Source organism: Phaeoacremonium minimum (genome assembly GCF_000392275.1).
Source record: "Phaeoacremonium minimum UCRPA7 unplaced genomic scaffold PA7_03_scaffold_410, whole genome shotgun sequence".
Classification (NCBI taxonomy): domain Eukaryota; kingdom Fungi; phylum Ascomycota; class Sordariomycetes; order Togniniales; family Togniniaceae; genus Phaeoacremonium; species Phaeoacremonium minimum.
In genome coordinates this window covers 219,048-238,066 of record NW_006921312.1, presented here as the reverse complement: position 1 = coordinate 238,066, position 19,019 = coordinate 219,048, and the positions used below count along the sequence as shown (strand labels likewise).

The following is a 19,019-nucleotide window of genomic DNA, read 5'->3' as shown; positions in this document are numbered from 1 at the left end:
AATAACCAAAGTGAAAGATCATTTCGGATATCTACATCGGCGACAAATGATGATGATATCAGAAGGCTAAAGTTGGGACAAGCTCGGCTAGAAGATGCCATTCGGGAGAGCGAGAGGTTGATACAACTCCGGGAGGAAAAGGAGAGGTTTACGATGCAAATGGAGGCGTTGCAGCGATCATAAAAGAACAATGCTTAAGTCAAGGGATCTCATAAGACGACATACACCTGCGTTCTGCTGCAAAAAGTATTTGAAGATCTTTGTAGCTTTCCACAAGTACTAAAGCCTGTCATGGCCGACGAACGGTGTCCGGTCAAGCTAGCGATAGTCTGCGACGGATTCTTAATTAACAATAGACGGCTCTGCACAGGAAGTCTAGGCGTGGTTGTACCGAAGCTCAGCAATGGTCTGACATATAGGATTTCGTGTTCAAAGACTGTCTTAAGCCATACTCTCCGTGTATGGATTCCGGCTAATCACTCGAATGCAAGGAATGGGTGGAATTCTATCAGAGACATCAGCATTAAACTGCGAGGGAGGAGATCCACGAATTTCTTTGAGTGAATGATGTGTATAGAGGAGGCTGAAAGGATATCAGAGATACACTAAATTGTCGAGGGTGTGTTTGTGTGCTATTTCGATGCATTTCAGTCACTCTCGTCCTCGACACTTTCAGAAAATCAGAGTCTCAAGCCGTCAACCCTTGACGACAATACCTCTAGTAAACCTGGACGGCACATCCGTGAATTCGTACCTACTAGTTTTGATGAAGATAGTGGTTTGTGTAAGCACTGGCAGGTCCATACACCACATTCTGGCTAGAGCCAATTCAGCATTCTTTGGAACACTCCTAACGACATTCTCTGCCATTAGATGTATGAGCATATTCTATTGAATGATAATATACAAAGTTCTCTGTTACTTTTGAGGAGGACAGTACGAGCATAGTCGATAACAGCGTCTTTCAAGACCTAAGTTCGGACAGTAATGAGGAGTTAGAGGCCTTTTTTATTCGACGAACATCACGTAATTTTCCATCTTGTACATTCATAACTTATCAATCTCAGGAATTGTCTACACATGTATTGATTGGTAGTTTCTAGAGTAAGTACCAATCAGATCACGACAACATACTGTCCTATGCAGATGAAGTCCAATACTGGTTCAAGTTTTCTCTAAGTTGTTACAGTGTGAATTACCTTGATGCCTACCTGAATCGCCAATGATACCCACCCATCATATCATAGTGTAGTGTTAATTAGCTAAATACGGGGTATTTTGGTGTTAAAGACAGTGTACACGGATCTCATAGCCAACCTGGAGAGAGTAATTGCCATTCAGGACGTGGTGTAGTTGTCGCGGGGTCAATAATCCCTCCAATAATACGACAGTGTACCCGCGAGATTGGCCATTTTAGGAAGTCCGGAAGTACTGTACATCATCTAACCAAATATAGAGACTATTGCAACTCCAGGTCCTTCCGATTGTACTTTTGTGCTTGATTTGGAGGTCTTAAGGAGCTGGATCAGAAGATTTTTAATTTTTTCAGGGTTGTAATATCATGTTACAGTGCTAGTGTTATCCTGAAAACCCTGCTCCTTTGCTATTAGGGTACTATGGAAAGACCGTTACAGGAATGCCATTGTCAATTTATGGCTTGGGCCTGAAAGGGCTTGAGAGCCGTAGTCTGCCATAGACGGCCATTTCAGCACCCACACAGGGAACCTTGAAAGATTTATTCGGTAAGCCGGAACCTCTAGCTGCACGTTTGGTTGATATTCCGCAGATGATCATGATATTTTCACTGTAATATTAAATGTATTTCTACAAGTTTCAAGCTTCCGTCAAAACGACCCACAATGATGATCAATACTCTAAGCATCAGAATGTGTAGCCTCATGAAAATCATATCTCTCACTCAACTAGGTTTAGTTGCAGCTCAAACTGCCATCATTGTTGACACCGGAACAGTGTTTCAGCAAATTGATGGTTTCGGTGTATCTCAAGCATTTGGTCGTGCCAAGGAGTTCCAAAATGCAGCGGCAGCACCTCAGAAGCAGGGGCTCGATTACCTCTTCAGCACGACAACCGGAGCTGGTCTAACTATCATCAGAAACCGCATTGGGTCAGGCGGAGCTGGCGACAGTATCGAGCCGACTAGCCCTGGAGCACCAGGTAACACTGCCAACTACACATGGGACAATGACGATTCTGGCCAGGTCTGGTTCAGCAAACAGGCCATGAGCTATGGTGTCAAGACCATCTATGCGGATGCCTGGAGTGCGCCCGGGTTCATGAAGACCAACAATGATCAAAGCAATGGAGGCTATCTCTGTGGGACAACGGGACATACCTGCTCTTCTGGTGACTGGAGACAAGCATATGCCAACCTCCTGGCGCAATACGTGAAGTTCTATGCGCAGTCTGGTATCACTGTCACACATCTCGGATTTTTAAACGAACCAGACTACTCGTAGGTAACACACATGACATTGAAAAGGTGGTAACTAATTCATAGTAGCGTTGGTTACTCTTCTATGCTTATCGACGTAACTAGCGCACAAGAAGCCACGTCGTTCATCCCAACTCTATACCAGACTCTTCAGTCCAACAACCTCGGCAGCGTCAAGATAACCTGCTGCGACGGCATGGGCTGGCCGAACCAGCTCAAGATGAGCAGTGCTCTCATCAGCGCCGGCATGGAACAGTACCTAGGGACCATGACCTCCCACATGTACAGCGGCGACCCGAACTCGGTGATGAACACCAAGCTGCCCGTCTGGCAGACCGAGGGCGCTGATCTCAACTCGGCGTGGTGCACGACGTGGTATAGCAGCGGTGGTGCATGCGAGGGCATGACCTGGGCGAGCAAGATAGCCACCGGCATCCTGAACGCGAACCTATCTGCATATATCTACTGGCAGGGCTTCGAAGTCAACCAGCCGCAAGCTTCGAGCTATCTTGTAGCATCTCTGGACGGCGCAACTGCCATCCCGTCGGGCCGTCTTTGGGCTTTCGCGATGTGGTCTCGCTTCGTTCGTCCTGGCGCCCGTCGGCTGGGGACATCAGGCACGATCTCAAGCGTGGCAATTGGGGCATTCAAAAACACTGATGGCTCTATTGTCGTCGTGTTCACCAACTCTGGCACATCAACTCAGTCGGCCAAGGTCTCGTTCAGCGGCTTCGCGCCCAGTGCTGCCGAGGCATGGTTGACGGATAATACTCACACGGTGGCGTCAACCGGGGCATCACTCTCCGGAGGCGCAGTCACCGTATCACTGCCTACGAAGTCTGTCGTCACCGTAAAGCTTACCGCGGGTGGCTCGACTGGCGGTAGTTCTAGCACGACCAGCAGAGCCACGACAAGCGCACCGAGCACGCTCAGCACAAGCACAAAGAGTGCAACCAGCAGCACGACGACCAGCTCTGGGGGATCCGGCACCTGCTCCTCGCTTTATGGACAGTGTGGGGGCAATGGGTGGACGGGACCAACCTGCTGCACTCAGGGCACATGCAAGTACTCTAATGACTGGTACTCACAGTGCCTGTGAGGAGGTAGCTGGACACATGAGAACAAGGTATCTTGGGAAGAAACGCTCAAGATAAGAAATGAGTAAATATGAAGGCTGAATTCTAATTCTAGGGGTATAGTGCTGCAATGAAGATAACCTCACGGATGCCGCCCCTTTGTCTCCGCTCTAATGTGACAACCGTTTCTTCCTGTATTTACTTTCCCTTGACCTTGACCCCCGGACCGGGTACCCGAACCCCCTTTACACTATCCCACACGCTGGAACTCACTCGAGCGGGGATCTTTCTACCCCTGAGCCGCTGGTCAATGAGCCACATGCCGACAACAAATTCTTGTTTGTTCAGCATGCCTTTACGACCACGATCCACCAGGTCCCATACCTCAGCCAGTTCATCTTCAGGCAGTCTACTCCTGCTCCATATGTCCTTAACAACAACATTTGCCACATGCTCACTCAGATCTTCGCCCTCTCTTAGAGCCGTAGGAGGAAGCTCGATGATCTGGAAATGTGACGGATGCGAGGGGTGATTTACGAGAAAGAGCCCGCGATTACTCGCCCACACAGCCTCGTACCGTTTCTTTTCGCGCTCGTAGATCTCATCACGCCACCGTCGTCGTGTTCCCTCGTGATGGGTATGTTTCTTTCGCCCTTCCAGAGCTCGCTTCCGCCTCCTGGCATCCTCATCATCGGACTTGGACGCTGGCTGTCGGAGAGTCTGCCGCATCCCTTGGCGGCCGCTGTGATGCGGAGAGATCTTTTTGTGTCGGTGGCGAGGGGCTGGAATAGGAGGTGGTGTGCGAGATAGTTGGTTAGATGGGTGCTTTGCGGACGCGAGATTCCCAGCGACGATAGCGGAAGTGAGTGAGTCAAGAGTGAGAGCAGAAGTGTCAGGAGGCTGCTGTTGAAGTATCGAGCGTGTCGGAGAAGGGTTAGATAACATCCTGGCGGACTGTGGGCGACGAGGCTTGGGGGTGGTTGGTCGTGATGCGGCTCTAGGGGTTGATGGTCGACCGATAGATTTTGGTTTGAGGGGTGGTTTGACGACACTGCGGTCCGTTCGTGACAGAGGAATGTCTTGTAATGAACGTATGGACGGAGATCTTGGAGACTGCATGGATGAGGCAGAAACAAAGGTGTCGTCAGATGACGCGGACTTGGCCGTCGTTGGGCGAGGTCCTGAGCTAGTGGTAGATTCTTGCCTGGGTCTAGTTGGAACAGCACCACTTATAACAAGGGGAGTTACTCGAGGTTTGGATGACTTGACTTCAGGGGTGGCTTTGGCAGGCGGCTTTGCCTTGATCTCAGCCGGCTTATCTTGACGCGGCTGCTGAGACACAGGAACATTCCTAGTTGGCGGTGGTGAAGGTGGTGGTAGCTTGAGTCTTTGCTCAATTCTCCGCGGCTCTGGCGAGACAATCTCTGTAGCAGCTCGCCGAATAATCTGAGGCGGCGGCGTAACAGCCCGCGGCTTAGCTTTCGGCTTTGGCTTTGGCTTGGGAGCTGTCTTCTTCGGCTCAGGTTTGATATCCTCCCCCCTCTTCGGACTCAGCTCTCTCTCTGGCGTGGGTGGCCGTAGCTTCGGCGTCGGGCCTAACCCACGTCCAGGACTCCCGTCCTTTTTCTTTGATGGCTTATCATCACCCTTCTTGTCCTCAAACATCGAGATCAACGAGGTTGTAGGCGCAATGTTAGTGGTGTCTGGCAAATCCAGGCTCGCTGTGGACGCAACGCTGCTCGCTCCGATGCTCCCCCGTCTAGTCTCCCAATACGATGCCTGCCGGTTATGTCCTGCATTATACCCCGGCGTTCCTGTGTGATTCGGGCTAGGACTCGCACTGCGACTCGCAGCCAGCGTAGCGGCTATGAAGCTGGCACTCCGAGTATCCGCACTGGGCCGGCCGCCAGGGGGTAGCAAGTATGGGCTATTGGCCGTAGCAGAGCTCGGGGAGCTCAGGAATTGGGACAGCCTCTGAGCAGCAGCAGCAGCCTGGTCCGGGCTCTTGACTCCCCAGTCCTGCACACTGCTGCCGCCTGTGGTCTGCCTGCTGATGGTTCTCTGTGCAGAGGGCCTCGTGCTGTTCGTTCGGCTCATCCGAGGCGGCGATGTGTCCCTCGAGACGCTGTGGTCGCGAGACGCCGAGGTGGCAGCAAGCAGGGCGCCATTGTTCTTCGGGGTCGACGGCGTGTTCGAATCGCCCGGCGGCAGCTTCGGCTTCTGGTTCTGAAAGGCGAGCGAGGCGCCGCGCAGGGCTGCGTCCTGCTGGGCGCTCATGGGTGCTCGTACTCCGGACGCGAAGGGGGTACGCGTATTCAGCAGAGGAGGGATGATGCCATAGAGGCCGTCGATGAGAGAGGCACCATCACCGAATGCTAGATGCCGTCGTGAGGTGTTGGTAGGTATCGCGATGGTCTATAGTAAGCGAGTTCGAGGAGATAGGCAAACGTAGCAAAAACGACGGTGGTGTACCTGTCAATTTGGTGTCATACCTGGAGCTGCTACAGCGCGAGTGTTCCACGTGGGGACTCGCCTGAAATGGCGGCTGATCCTCGCCGTTGCACCCGCTGGACCCCTGGCGCGGGGATAGCGTCCCGCTACGACGGGACACCCGGATGCCTGGCAGGTCCCTATTCGCCGCCGAGCATCTCGTGTACACCCTCAAGGCACGCGGCAAACATATGTCTCAGACCCATTGTAGTCATGTAACTGCTTCTCTAGTTTCGACCAATTTTCTAGACTGGGTCGTCATAAACGATGAATGAGCTGGTGGCGGTTATCTCAGACTGTGAAATGGCATCTCCATCTGAAACACGCATCTAGAGACTCTACAATTGCACAGTATCAGGCAAGCTGAAAGGGTCAAGAGGGAACCGGTAGTCGTGTACGATGTCCAAGCATCCATAATCTTGAGATTGGCCAACAGAGGTCTAAAACACACACAAATACAGACCGAGTTTCCTGGCAACGCCTTCCACAAAACTCCAAAACTTGCCCTCTCCAATGCTGGACAGGACGAATTGCCCAGCCCTCACTATGTCCAACCCTCCACCTCGGTGATTCAATAGTAACTCCTAGCCTCAGAAGTGAACTTTTTGGACAATAATATACTCCTGGCGCGTTCCACAGGGGGTCAACGAACACCAGACCTCGTATGCAGTATAAGAAAATACAAGAATTGAAAGGGTGAATCCACAAACATTTCCGGATTAGGACAGCAGGCGAAAGCTAAGGTCCCTGCTGCCGGCCTGATGTGAAGAGAAAATCCTAGCACAATCCATGTTTGTACGCCTGATCAAAGACACCTTACACCGTGACGGCATGTCATACGGACATGATTCATCCACATGAACGGCATGGACACGGATTCAAGTCAACATGGACGAAAAGACGTCGATACGTGAAGCTAAAAAGCATCCTCGTCAGTCCACTCGCTGCCGGAGATGATCCTGTTTCCGTCGTGGTCTACCATCACATGACCGGCATGTGATGCTGGTGGAAATCCTCTGAGGCGCTTCGACTGGCTGGCATAGGATCGACCATATCCCGTTTCCGGCGACGCTCGTTTGCTTCTAGCGGCGCGAACCTTAGCATAGTATGTGTCAGATGCGTCCTGCTCAGGCTCGGAGTTGTCGTCGTATGTTTCCCAGTTCTCCGATCCAGATACTGCCGTCGATGTGTTGGATATCTGCCTGGCGGGAGGAGCTTGCGGATAGGATGACTGAATCATACGCTCAGGCGGACGCATCGAGGCATGGTAGTCGTGGTGGGATGGAGGGCGGCTGTACTCGTGCTGCGACAGGGGCCTATCGTCATATACATCCTCAGGTTCAACCTGTCTCACGATACTTGAACCTAGCCCAGCGGATCGGTATGGATTTGCCGGGGTTTCTAGTTGCGGAACTGGAACCAGATCTCGCATCTTTGGGGGTGGAGCACGCATGAGAGGCGCACCTGGCCTCATAACGCCGCCATCAGCGCGGGATTGAGGTCGAGCACGTTCGGGCGAGTTATTGCCGTTCTTGAGATTTGATAGCGGAACACGAGCAGGGATACGTGAAGGGCTGCCCTTGAGGTTGTTACCCTGATTCGACGGCTGAGCCTTTTTGGGTATGGTGGAATGAGCAGCCGTCGGGGTCTTCGCGCCAGCGCGTGATGGTTGCGCGCCTTTGCCCACACTGTTGGCTCTGCTCAACATACCGCCCTTCGCACTCTTCGTTGTAGATGGGGGTGGCCCAGCTGGAGTCTTCGCTCTTGGACCTGGAGCTGATTTCGGATCATCGGCTTCAATAACGTCGAGATATCGCTCGCCATGAACTAGGAACGGACGGCCGTACTCATCCTCCCACTTGTCCAACATCTTTCGTAACTCTGCTGCCACCTTAGGAAGTTCCTTTGCAATCCTCTTCCTCATCTTCTCTTCTCGGAGAAGCTTGCCAGGATCTCGCTTCTCTCCCTTTTGACCTCTCATCATGAGACGGGAGGCGTCTTGGCTCGAAGCTGCCAACTCGTCTCTGTCGTGTACAAGCGTGCGGTGCCTGTCAACGAGAGCTAAAGTTGGGGCTCGCTGCTCCTTCAGAGTCTCAAGTTTGGCAATCTCACGCTCATGAGCCTCGAGCAGAGCGTCGCTGTACACGTCAGAGAATGCAGGAGTGAACTCCAGCATCTCATCTTCTGAGAAGTACAAAGCGTCCCAAAGCTCCTGAAGTTTGTATCGGGCATCCTCTACGAAAAGATGAAGGTTCTGTCGCTTCAGCTCATTGAGCCTGGCCAACTCATCCTCGAATTCGTTGATCTGTCGGACACCACACCCTCGGTTGCTGTTCAAGAACGCCTTACGCTCCTTCTCCTCAATGCCCAGCTTCTCCCAGAGAGCCTCGACAGCCACCTTCAGATCTCTCAAGCGCTTCTCACGGTTCTTCTTCTCGTCAGCAAGTTTGTCCCTCTTAGTCCGCAGTCGCGCAAGATCCTCTTCATGCAAGCCGAGCTGCTCAGGCGCATCGCGGTAATACTTGACAATAGCTCCATCAGTCTGGGCCTGGGGCGTGCCGAGCTCCGCCCAGAGTTGGATGATGTGTTCTGACAGGGCTTTCACTGTAGCAACTCTCCGAGTATACTCCTCGTAGACTCGCGTGAACTCGCTGTCGAGCTTATCGACGTAGGATGGCGACAAGTCAAAGCTGGGTGGGATAGACTGGTTTGGACCAGTAGGTGGTAGGGCGATCTTAACGAACGTGGGCTCCAGATGAGACGAGTAGGACTCAAGGGCCTGTACAAGTTCTGCATTTTCGCTATTAGCATGATGTTCTTTCCTCGACGAATAAGGGCAGACCAACTCTTGACTTGTTCAAAACGCTCTTTGTGAAGGCGGCTAATTTGGATATGCTTCTCCTTAAGGACTTGCAAGCATCTGGTAAGAGGGTAGGTGATCTTCAGATCTTCGTCGTCAGATTGGTAGTCGCGGCGGGGTTTCGAGTCGTCCAGCGATGCCTCCATCTGGCGTATTGTAGTGATAATCTTCTGTGCTTCCTCTACCATCTCCTTCTTCTCAGATGTTACGATGCGCACTTGGTTATGCAGCGCTTCGGATAAGGCTGCGAAGAGCTATTTGTTGACATTGGGTTAGTAGTGGCACTCAGGAAACATGTCAACAAACTTTACCTCTGACTCGCGATGTTCCCGCTCATGGCTAGGAACTCCTATCTCGTCAAAAAGGCCGTGAAGTTGGCCGATAATGGTGTTGACCTGTTGGGACAGGTAGCTAGTATCCATATTGGCGGATGTGTGTTGATGATATTGCGCGTCGCGGGGCTGGAGATATTTTGGCACTGTGAATGTATTGATCTCGGCTCAATCTATGATTAGATTATTGTCGGCGTAGATGTTATTCGACTCGTCGCGATGTCTTGCCGCGTACGGTAAGTCGTAGATTGGTGCGTGGGTTGCGGTGGTCTCTGTTAATGTACCCGAAGGTCTGGATGGCAGGTCGTCGCGCAATGCATTGCACAGCTGAGGCTATCACGAAGTGCAGTGCATCGAATGCGATGACGATGGCCTGGAGGAGACGGGTGCAGTGTGGTGGTGAGGAGGAGTGAGATCGCGACGTATGCAAATCACAGCGTAATGATGGGGGGTTGTATTATTACGAGCAGGTAGGTATATGAGGCTTGTCGGGATGTGTCGTTGTTTAAGCGGCCCAGTGTAGCACCGCGCTTTCCCGTCTTGTGGTGCTGTTTCCACAGCAACCGCCTTATTTTAGCAGCAAGACGCTGTTTCAGAGCCACCAGCCACCACCCGGCCTTGCTCTCGCTTACCTACCCCGCCCGCCCCTCCTCCCATTAAATCCATTAAACGCACCCCTGCGCCCGCTGAAGCTGGTCAATAAAACTGGTCGCTAAAGTCTCCGGCTTGGCCTGGTCGAATATAGCAATGCCTTGTCTCTTAAGACACTCCAGTCGCCTCCCACGTCAGTGTAATAATATCCGATCTTAGTATTGCCCAGGTCTCTGTCGAGTCTTATGGCAAACTCAATGGCGGATCTCCAACTGCCTCTTATAACTAATTGCCCTTCGCTCGAAACTTTCAGTTACAATACCTCGCTGTTTTCTTGTGTCCTTTTATTTCAAGTTACGTGGCAGTAGCAAGGCATGTAGAGATTCCTAGATAAGTCATCTTCAACATAAAAAATAGAGCGTTGCAATATAGCATCTCCATGCTTGCATTTTTAGTGCGGTTGCATTCATATATGCAACTCGGCACATTGGTCGATGATGTCCTTGATATTTGAGGTGTGAGAGTGTTCTGACCGAGATTGAGCGTTTCGACACCGTAATGGAAGAAAGACAGATACTCCCCGTTTCACTCTAGAATCGAATGACGCAATGACTTGATTCAAGAGGATGAAAGCGTTCCATGACAGTGGTTCGTATCTCAGCCATTCATGCTTTCTACGACTAAGATGTACCTCAAGCAATATAGCCATGGTGTTGTCAAAGTCAAATTTGGAGACTAAAGCAACTAGTTGAGTACGATAACCTAGAAATGAACTACGGGAATTCTGCGGATATACTACCTCATCAGTACAAAGGTCTTATGAAGATCATACCTGAGCCTCAGATTTAGATTTGCTCATTCCTAGGCACGTTAAACATTGGTATAACTGAAAGCTATGACTTCGCGACCTGCTTAGCTACATGGACTTTGAAGTGAGATGGAAATGGGTTGGTATGATTGGACTCGTACGTCTATAATCGAGGCACTGTACTACTTGATCTTAGACTTCAAAGAGTCATAACTACTTGATATTTACGAATAAGTCGGCTTCATGATGACCTCAACACATGTATCAGTAACATGCTTCGAGCATGGCCCTTTATCTCCATGGCCCACCGGCACCAAGCGCCACTGAACCTACCTGTTCTTCACACTCGATTGTCCGCCTTGTCAAGACTCCCGGCCCCTTCCGGCCGGATCAATAGCTTAAGATGAAGCCGTTCTAGCACTTCTGTTTATCAAGTGAGAATGAACTAATTAATGAGATCCATCGTTCCTAGTCGTAGAACTAAGTGCGGAGATGACAGTATTTCCATTGAGGTAGCTCAGAATGTATCTTCATGAATCATGGTGCCAAGGGTGGTGTAATAATTCTAGTCCTGCGCCTCCCAAATCGAAATGTTTTTTCCTACAACCTGGTGATGCGCCTTCATAGCCTCTAGCTTAATTTTACTGATTTATCTCAGTAGTTACGATGGACAAACCTATCTCCTTCTTCATTTCTATTATGTCTAGACGATATTCACAATCATTCAGAGGCTTAATTCCAGCGGCTATGTTGCCTTCGCCGGAGCAGATTAGCAATATTGACCTTGCAGATCGATCAAGTCTTCAAGGTTGGATACGAGGCGTCGTCATTGCTGCAATTTGTCTCATTGTCTTCATCGTCAGCGTGAGACTTCTTGTACGCCGACTTATGACGCACCATTTCTTCCTCGACGATTGTGAGTCCCTCATTAGCAACCTTTCCGTTGACTCCGTGGCTAACAAATTGTCACTCCAGTACTCGTCGTTATCGCTTCTCTATTCACTTTAGTAGTATGCTCTGTAACATTAGCTGGCAAGTCCTTCACAATATGCGGCATGGCCACTGATTGATCATATTGATGATGTGATTAGGCACGAACTACGGGCTCGGGAAGCATATATGGAATCTGAACCCGTCGACAATCCTAGACGAGGTCGGCTTCCTTGTCAAGCTCATGTTTGTAGGAAATACCTTTTATGCGCTAGCCATTTGCTTCACGAAGCTCTCGATCATCACTCTATACTTACGCATATTTCAATACAAAAACCTCCACCGATTCATGTATGGAACTAGTGAGTACCACTCGAGATTTATTTAGACCGGTCATAGTCTTATAGTCATGTTTTCAGCATCCAAGAACATGTCATGTCAAAGCTGACATGCACTCCAAGCATCCCCAAGGAATCCCAGTCTCGCTACATGTTTATCCTGATATAAGGTTAATGAAATCCAACTGCAGTGGCGGTAACTATTGGACTTGTACTCGCTTCAGTGCCGGCTACGATATTTCAGTGTACTCCTGTTTCAGCGGCTTGGGAGTTTACTAACACCGGTGCTCATTGCTACCCATTCACCCATTTCCTGTATGCGACTTCAGCAATCAACGTCGCCACAGATATCATCCTATGCATAGTCCCACTCCCGTACTTTGCGAAATTGCAACTTCCACGCAGGCAGAAGGTCATTATCTCGGTGCTCTTCTTCATCGGTGGTTTGTGAGTTAAGTCTGGCAGGATACCGCGGAAACACTGAACTAAAGAAGCCAACTTTGAAGTGCCGCCATCGCAAACATCATCAGGATCGCCTTCTTACATTATCTCAACGGATACGATGTGACGTGTAAGCCTCAAATCTCGCGACCCTGTTTTCGAGCCTCCGTTGCGTGAATCGAAACACACTAATAACTACAAGACAATCTGGTCTCATCGCTGCTATGGACAATAGCCGAGTGCACGATCGGCATCGTATGCGTGTCAATACCACCTATTCGACCACTTTTCGCGAAAATGGCGCCTGGCATTTTCAACTCAAGAAGACGGAGTGTCGGCTCTGGCATGGTACACCGGCGAAGAGCATATGCATTGGGAGGACTGGCAAGACATCATAATCATAATGGGACCAGGAGGGAGGCGAGTAATAGTCAAATAGGCTTGACTGAAGAGAAGAACAGACATGGATTTCCGATGTCCCAGCGGCATGCGCAAGGGGAGGAAGGACATTCTAACTTTTTGTGGGTTGGTCAACCTGAACCAACGTACTCTGTTTCAATTACTGGAGGCGCGGACAGTAGGACAGACTTTAGGGAGTCATAAAGACAGAGACCATGGACTGAAGATGAATTGATTACAGAATGTCATTGACATCTTGCAGCCACGTGCTTTGTTTTGAAGTTGGAATTGGAAAAGAGTATAACTCGTTTAGGATAGAGTGAGCTATTAAAAGTCACGAAGCTGCAGGCAATTAGACCTTTCGTCGCCTGCTACGACTGCATTACGATTATTGCTATAATCGACTTTTTGCAGAAGGAAGACATATGTAATGGTGACATTGTTGGCTGGGTTAATTATGTTTCGTGGACCGAAGAGGAAGACTCGGTAGTCGTAGTTCTAGCACTTGGTGCCTCAGGCATTCTAATCATCCATCGAAGGCAGCTCCAGAAATTTTGCGGCATCACGATTCGAAGCTTCGACCACGTCCAATTCGAGAGAGCAACGATGCCTCCCCGAATACCGGTGCTGCAAGCAGCCCGATGCTGCCGGGCATCTATCGCAGCCCCATCGACATCTCCTCTCGCGTCGCTGTTTGCTGCACTGTCAATCCAGTCGCGCAGCGCGTCCATCCTCGCCAGCTTGTCCGATAACAAGGGGGCCTACAACAAGCGCATTCGAAAGGGTCGCGGTCCCTCTTCAGGGTACGGCAAAACGTCAGGTCGAGGTCATAAGGGCCAGAAGCAGCATGGAAAGGTCAAGCCATGGTTCCAAGGTGGTCAGACGCCGTTGATCTTTAGCCACGGCAAGAAAGGCTTCGTCAACCAGTACGTACTGCCTGTCTCATAGAACAAGCTACGGGCGCCAATTGCAGTCGAATGCGTGCCTTGACGCCTTTGCTGAGGTCAATTTCTCGCACACTTTGCTGACTCTGAGGTAGCCGTGCCGATGTCTTAGCCGAGGTCAACCTCGATCGCCTCCAAGCCTTTATCGATGCCGGACGGATCGACGCCACGAAGCAGATTACGCCCAAGGAGCTCATTCAGTCCGGCCTTGTTGGAAGAGTCAAGGACGGAATTAAACTGCTGGCGCGCGGAAAGGGTGACTTACGGACACCCATCGACATTCTGGTTTCTCGAGCGTCCGCGTCAGCGATTGAAGCGGTCGAGGCAGCTGGAGGCAAAATCCTCACTCGTTACTACACAAAGGACTCAATTAGGAGACTTCTTAAGGGGGAGAGTATCAGCACGGATGTCCCGCTGCCCGTCGGCGCTGAATTTGTGGAAGGTGTGCTGGAACAGGCTAGGAAAGGACCTTACTTCTACAGGCTACCAGATCCGACAAGCCGTTGGGATATCGAGTACTACAGAGATCCGGCACACAGAGGATACCTCAGCCACACGCTGAAGCCGGGTGAGTCGCCGAGTTTGTACTTCAAGGTGCCTGGGGAGAAGAAGGTTCAGGTTGTTGCGAGCAAGAACAAGAAGGCGGTTGTCGAGGACACCAAGCTCTTCTAAGCATGACAAGGAAGATTTCATGCGTGTATATGTAACATATATGTATACTGTAGAAATTTGGGACCAAAAGCCATTTACCGGATATAAGTCAAGATGAAGCATACCTTCGAAAAGGTGCCTTTGCTGGCTCTTTAGATTGCTTGTTCCAATATATGGCCCACCGATCATTTCATCAAGATGCATGTAGACATCACCATTTTACATTCATGCTAAAATATCTCTTTGAATTGACTTGTTCATGTTTGCTTTGACGAGTAGTTCTGTTATAAGTCGAGAGTTGAAAGCTGAGAAATGATCATGATATGAGCGAGGCTGTGTCTCTGTAACGGTTCCACGCGCTAAAGCTCTAATTGGCTGACCCGCCACCCGATAACCAAGCTTCCCGCCTGCCGTACTTGAAGCAGTAGCTCCTCTTCTATCTCCATCCCACCTCCAGCCGCATCATCGACTTGTTTACGGCCAGAACTTGCATTGCGACAGCCTGATTCCTCAGATCGTGACATGCGTATGCTCTCTGCTTCATAGATGCATTCATAGCAACTCCTCTCCCATTTCAATTGTTCCGCGACAGCCTGGTGTAGTGTCATTACGAATCGATTACGACGCTTGCGTGCAACTAGAGCGCCGTCGCCTGCTTGGTCTACAACCTACCGCTTCCGGACCTCACCGACGAACCTGATATAACGACTACCACCCGTCTCGAGCTACAAATCCAGAGAGACAAGCAACAATGTCTCTGTTTGGCTCCTCGCCGCCGGCCGAGTCGCCGTCCATGGACTCGTCCTTTGCCCGATCGCGCCATTCCCTCTTCGATGACGATGGTCCGACAACCCAGTCCACATCTAATTCTCTCTTCAACGAGGACGACGTAGGGGGCAGTGGTGCTGGCTCTCCGTGGGATATGCCGACTCCTCGTAAGCAGAAGAGTCGGGCAGACCTCATGCGAAACCTTCTCCCAGCCTCTGATGTCCCGGACAACTATATTGAGACGTTTGATACTGTTGTGCAGAGCGATGGCAGCGGAGGCCGAGTCAGCTCTGGCGGCGTCGCTCGTACATTGGCTGCGGCCAAGCTCAGCGCCGATGATCAGGCACGGATCATGGGCTTTGTTGCGCCGGGAAACGGGGAGGTTGCACTGGGTAGAAACGAATTCAATGTCCTCCTAGCCCTCATCGGCCTTGCGCAGGAGGGCGAGGTGGTGAGCTTAGACGGGGTTGACGAGAGACGAAAGAGTAAGTTTCATGTCCATTACTTCCATCCTATCGATATCAATCAGTCGATCGTTTTATCTTATCACTCTTGCCAATGGCAAGTTGCTATCTCTTCGCTTTAATCTCGTCAATTGGCCGTCGCCGAAGCTCTTGTGGGGCCCTGCGAGCTGAAGCTAACCAATCTCTCGTAACCACCAGACCTCCCACATCCAAAGCTCCCTGGCCTCGTAGACTCCAGTGCCGCACAGATATTCGGTCGCGCGAACGAACTCGCTGCAAAGCCTCCTCAGCGACCCGTCACTCCGACAAAAGTACCGGAGTCGCCGAAGCAGGTGCGGAGCACTCTCAAGTCATCCTCGATGGACTATCCCGATGACCCATGGAATACGCCGGACGTGCACAAGAACCACAGCCATCCCGAACCATCAAGGACAAATGGGGTCCCTGTTGATGTCCCTAGCTCTCCCGTGAACACAAATGGCAATGGTGCATATGGACCTGTACCTACCGGCGGTGCCGGGCGGACGACCTCGACCTTCACCACAACAACAACGGGCTCCGGCGCCGGTGCCGGGGGAGATCAACAGCCCTCTTTCACGGTTGGCTCGGCCGGTGCTGGTGGCTGGGGCGCCGGATTTTTCGATAGCAATCCACCATCCGGCGGCAATGACAACATCACAAGCCCCTTCGGTGGTCCTGGCGGCAACGGCGGTCGAGAACCTGGCGACCAGCCGCCGATAGGAACACCTAGTAGGACTATTGGCAGCAGAACCACGGGAGGCTTGGTCGAGGAGAACATCGTAGTCGGTCTGATGCCGGAAAAGGAGGGCATGTTCATGTTTCAACATCACAATTACGAAGTGTCGAGCATTCGCCGTGGAAGCAAGGTGATAAGGAGGTACAGCGACTTTGTCTGGCTCCTGGACTGCCTACACAAGCGATACCCTTTCAGGGTGCTACCTCTACTTCCGCCAAAACGCGTTGCTGGTATGTCTCATCTCTAAGGTCTTCTAAACTCACCAAATTACTAACGCCCTCGCAGTCAATGGCAACCATCTCTCAAATGACGGCGCCTTCATCGAGAAGCGGCGACGCGGACTAGCTAGATTCCTGAATGCGCTTGTCCGTCATCCCATCCTCGGTCAGGAGCAGCTGGTCATTATGTTCCTGACCGTGCCTACGGAGCTCTCTGTCTGGCGTAAACAAGCTACCATCTCTGTCCAAGACGAATTCACGGGGCGTGCTCTGCCCTCTGGACTGGAGGAGTCGCTGTCTCCTCAGCTGAATGAGCTCTTCGACCGGACGCGTACAGGTGTAAGACGCAGTGCCGAGCTGTACATCAACGTATGCAGTGTTATGGACAGGCTCGTGAAGCGCAGCGAAGGCGTTGCCGCCGACCATGCTCGCATTGCCCTCACTCTTACTTCGCTTACTGAGGTGTCCTCTGATACCTACGCGACTGACACAAACCTCGTCCCACTTCTCAACGATGGCCTGCAGTCTATGAGCAAGCACCTGCGAACAAGCCAGACTCTTATGGAGGACGAGTCCAAGGCATGGGACGCGGGCGTTCTGGAGGATTTGAAGCGTCAGCGGGACGCACTAGTCAGCGTGCGAGATCTCTTCGACCGCAAGGAACGTCTCGACAAGGACAACATCCCGTATCTGGAACGGCGGATCCAGACCAACGAGACCAAGCTGGCGAACCTGCGGGCGAAACCAGAAGGCATGGTCAAGCCAGGGGAGATCGAGAGGGTTGTCGAGGCCATCATCAAGGTAAGTCTAACCAACCACGACTCGACATCTATTGACACTCCGGACAGGACAAGGAGTCCATTGTCAACCAGCACAACCGCTCTGTGTTTGTCAAGGAGTGCATTCGCGACGAGCTCATCTACTTCCAGCAGACACAGTTCCATGTCTCGCGCTGGAACCAGGACTGGGCACAGGAGCGAGTCAAGTATGCCGAGATGCTTGCAGACAACTGGCGGCGACTGCTTGACGAGCTCGAGGGCATGCCACTGGGCGAGTAGAAGCTCGAGCGTATCTGCAGCCTCTTGAAGGGGGCGTTGAAACAGATGTTTTGGAGAATGTTCGACTGTTCGAAGGAGGTGCTCACCAGGAGCTGGGCAAGCATCATTTCATCATTGCACCGGGAGGAGTTTGCTGTTGTTTCTGCCTGATTGTCTCAGGCCATCTGTTCTTTTTTTCTTTACAACCACTGGCGGTGTATATACACATTCGAGGCAGGGGAGTACTGTCCCTGCCACGCTATACCCCTTTGATTTTCGTCTGTCTGTCTGTCGATTGTCACTGTTTTCTTGAGGCATTGAAGCTGCGGTTGTTGGGGCCAGGCAGTAGTAGTGAGTAAGATATTAGGCATCTCGCAGAAAATACAACCCGAACATCAGTCAGTGTATACGTCCCCCTATTCATCCATTGGGGAAACAGCACTATAAGATCTGCAGTCATGCGTCCTGCCTTAGCCCATCGGAGACAATGGCCGTCCCGCCTGTCTCACCCTAACACGACGCTGCAAGGGCACATCCGCACACCGCACACCGCAGTACGCCCGAGCGGCTGTAATTGTACTCTACCTGCCATCCTGTGCTTTGTTTCCCGCGAAGGAGAAATGTTACAGGGGCCGGATGCAGTTATGCGCTGACCAGACCAGTCACGTGTAGCACTTTGAGACGGCTGCCACGATCGAAGAGGAGTGCAGTCAGAAGTATGTGAGCTCAACGGCCACCTTAGAGTTAGTTACGATAAACTTGCAGATGTTAAAACCAAGTCGAGAGTAGTCCAGCAGAGGCGTGGGGAAAGAGGAATACTGTGCGGCGGGCGCAAGACAAGATCAGGCGCAAGCCCCTCCTACCGCCACCTTATTGACCCCGCCATACCTACTGTACCTCTGCCATCGGATGGTCTCGTTCAATCAAGGCGGCGGCGTAACATTCTGGTGGTGTTAGACAACCCTTGCCCTGATATGTGTGGTGTTAGCTAGCTCTTCCTCTTGCCTTCAGCCTCGTCGAATGGCTGCAGCCCAACGTCCATCCTCCTCCTCCTCCTCCTCATTCATCTTCCTTGAACCCGGCTTCGGCTGTTTTCCCCCGACCACATCCTCGTCCAGCGCCTGAATCCGCCCAGCTTCGAACCTGAAGCCTATATCCGCACCGGCCTGCCTTAGATCTGACGCTAGGTCGACCCCCGTCTTCCCGCAGATCCGGATCCAGCCAGCCAGGGACCCGACCTGTCGTTGCTTCTGGGAGACTTGCTGCGGCGGGATTTCGTACTGTACATACCGAGCTGTGCGTGCATTCTGTGCGTGCTGTGCGCGCCTGTGCTGGAACCCCCCCGCGGGAGAGCCACTCCGTACCAGATATTCGGGCCGACAGGCAAAGAGGGAAACGTCTCAGAACAAGCGTCCTACCGCTACGCAACAATATCGACGAATATCGACGACTTGTTCTGCTTG

At 51.6% G+C, this 19,019-nt stretch overlaps 4 protein-coding genes across 4 annotated transcripts; 3 read left to right on the top strand and 1 right to left on the bottom strand.

The window, feature by feature from the left end:
• Positions 1–1,859: 1,859 nt before the first annotated feature.
• Positions 1,860–3,526, top strand: UCRPA7_5355 (putative glycoside hydrolase family 30 protein; the record flags this gene model as incomplete). Its single annotated transcript, XM_007917902.1, has 3 exons — positions 1,860–2,473; positions 2,522–3,302; positions 3,353–3,526. 3 exons carry the CDS (start codon positions 1,860–1,862, stop codon positions 3,524–3,526), a joined length of 1,569 nt encoding a protein of 522 aa, XP_007916093.1.
• Positions 3,527–6,934: 3,408 nt separating this feature from the next.
• UCRPA7_5354 (putative microtubule associated protein) lies at positions 6,935–9,300 on the bottom strand (the record flags this gene model as incomplete). Its single annotated transcript, XM_007917901.1, has 3 exons — positions 6,935–8,819; positions 9,097–9,132; positions 9,185–9,300. 3 exons carry the CDS (start codon positions 9,298–9,300, stop codon positions 6,935–6,937), a joined length of 2,037 nt encoding a protein of 678 aa, XP_007916092.1.
• A 4,023-nt stretch (positions 9,301–13,323) lies between these two features.
• Positions 13,324–14,333, top strand: UCRPA7_5353 (putative 54s ribosomal protein l10 protein; the record flags this gene model as incomplete). Its single annotated transcript, XM_007917900.1, has 2 exons — positions 13,324–13,643; positions 13,757–14,333. The coding sequence occupies 2 exons, from the start codon at positions 13,324–13,326 to the stop codon at positions 14,331–14,333; spliced, it is 897 nt and encodes a 298-aa protein (XP_007916091.1).
• Positions 14,334–15,063: 730 nt separating this feature from the next.
• UCRPA7_5352 (putative sorting nexin mvp1 protein) lies at positions 15,064–17,577 on the top strand (the record flags this gene model as incomplete). Its single annotated transcript, XM_007917899.1, has 4 exons — positions 15,064–15,565; positions 15,743–16,531; positions 16,587–17,320; positions 17,368–17,577. The coding sequence occupies 4 exons, from the start codon at positions 15,064–15,066 to the stop codon at positions 17,575–17,577; spliced, it is 2,235 nt and encodes a 744-aa protein (XP_007916090.1).
• Between the last annotated feature and the right edge of the window lie 1,442 nt (positions 17,578–19,019).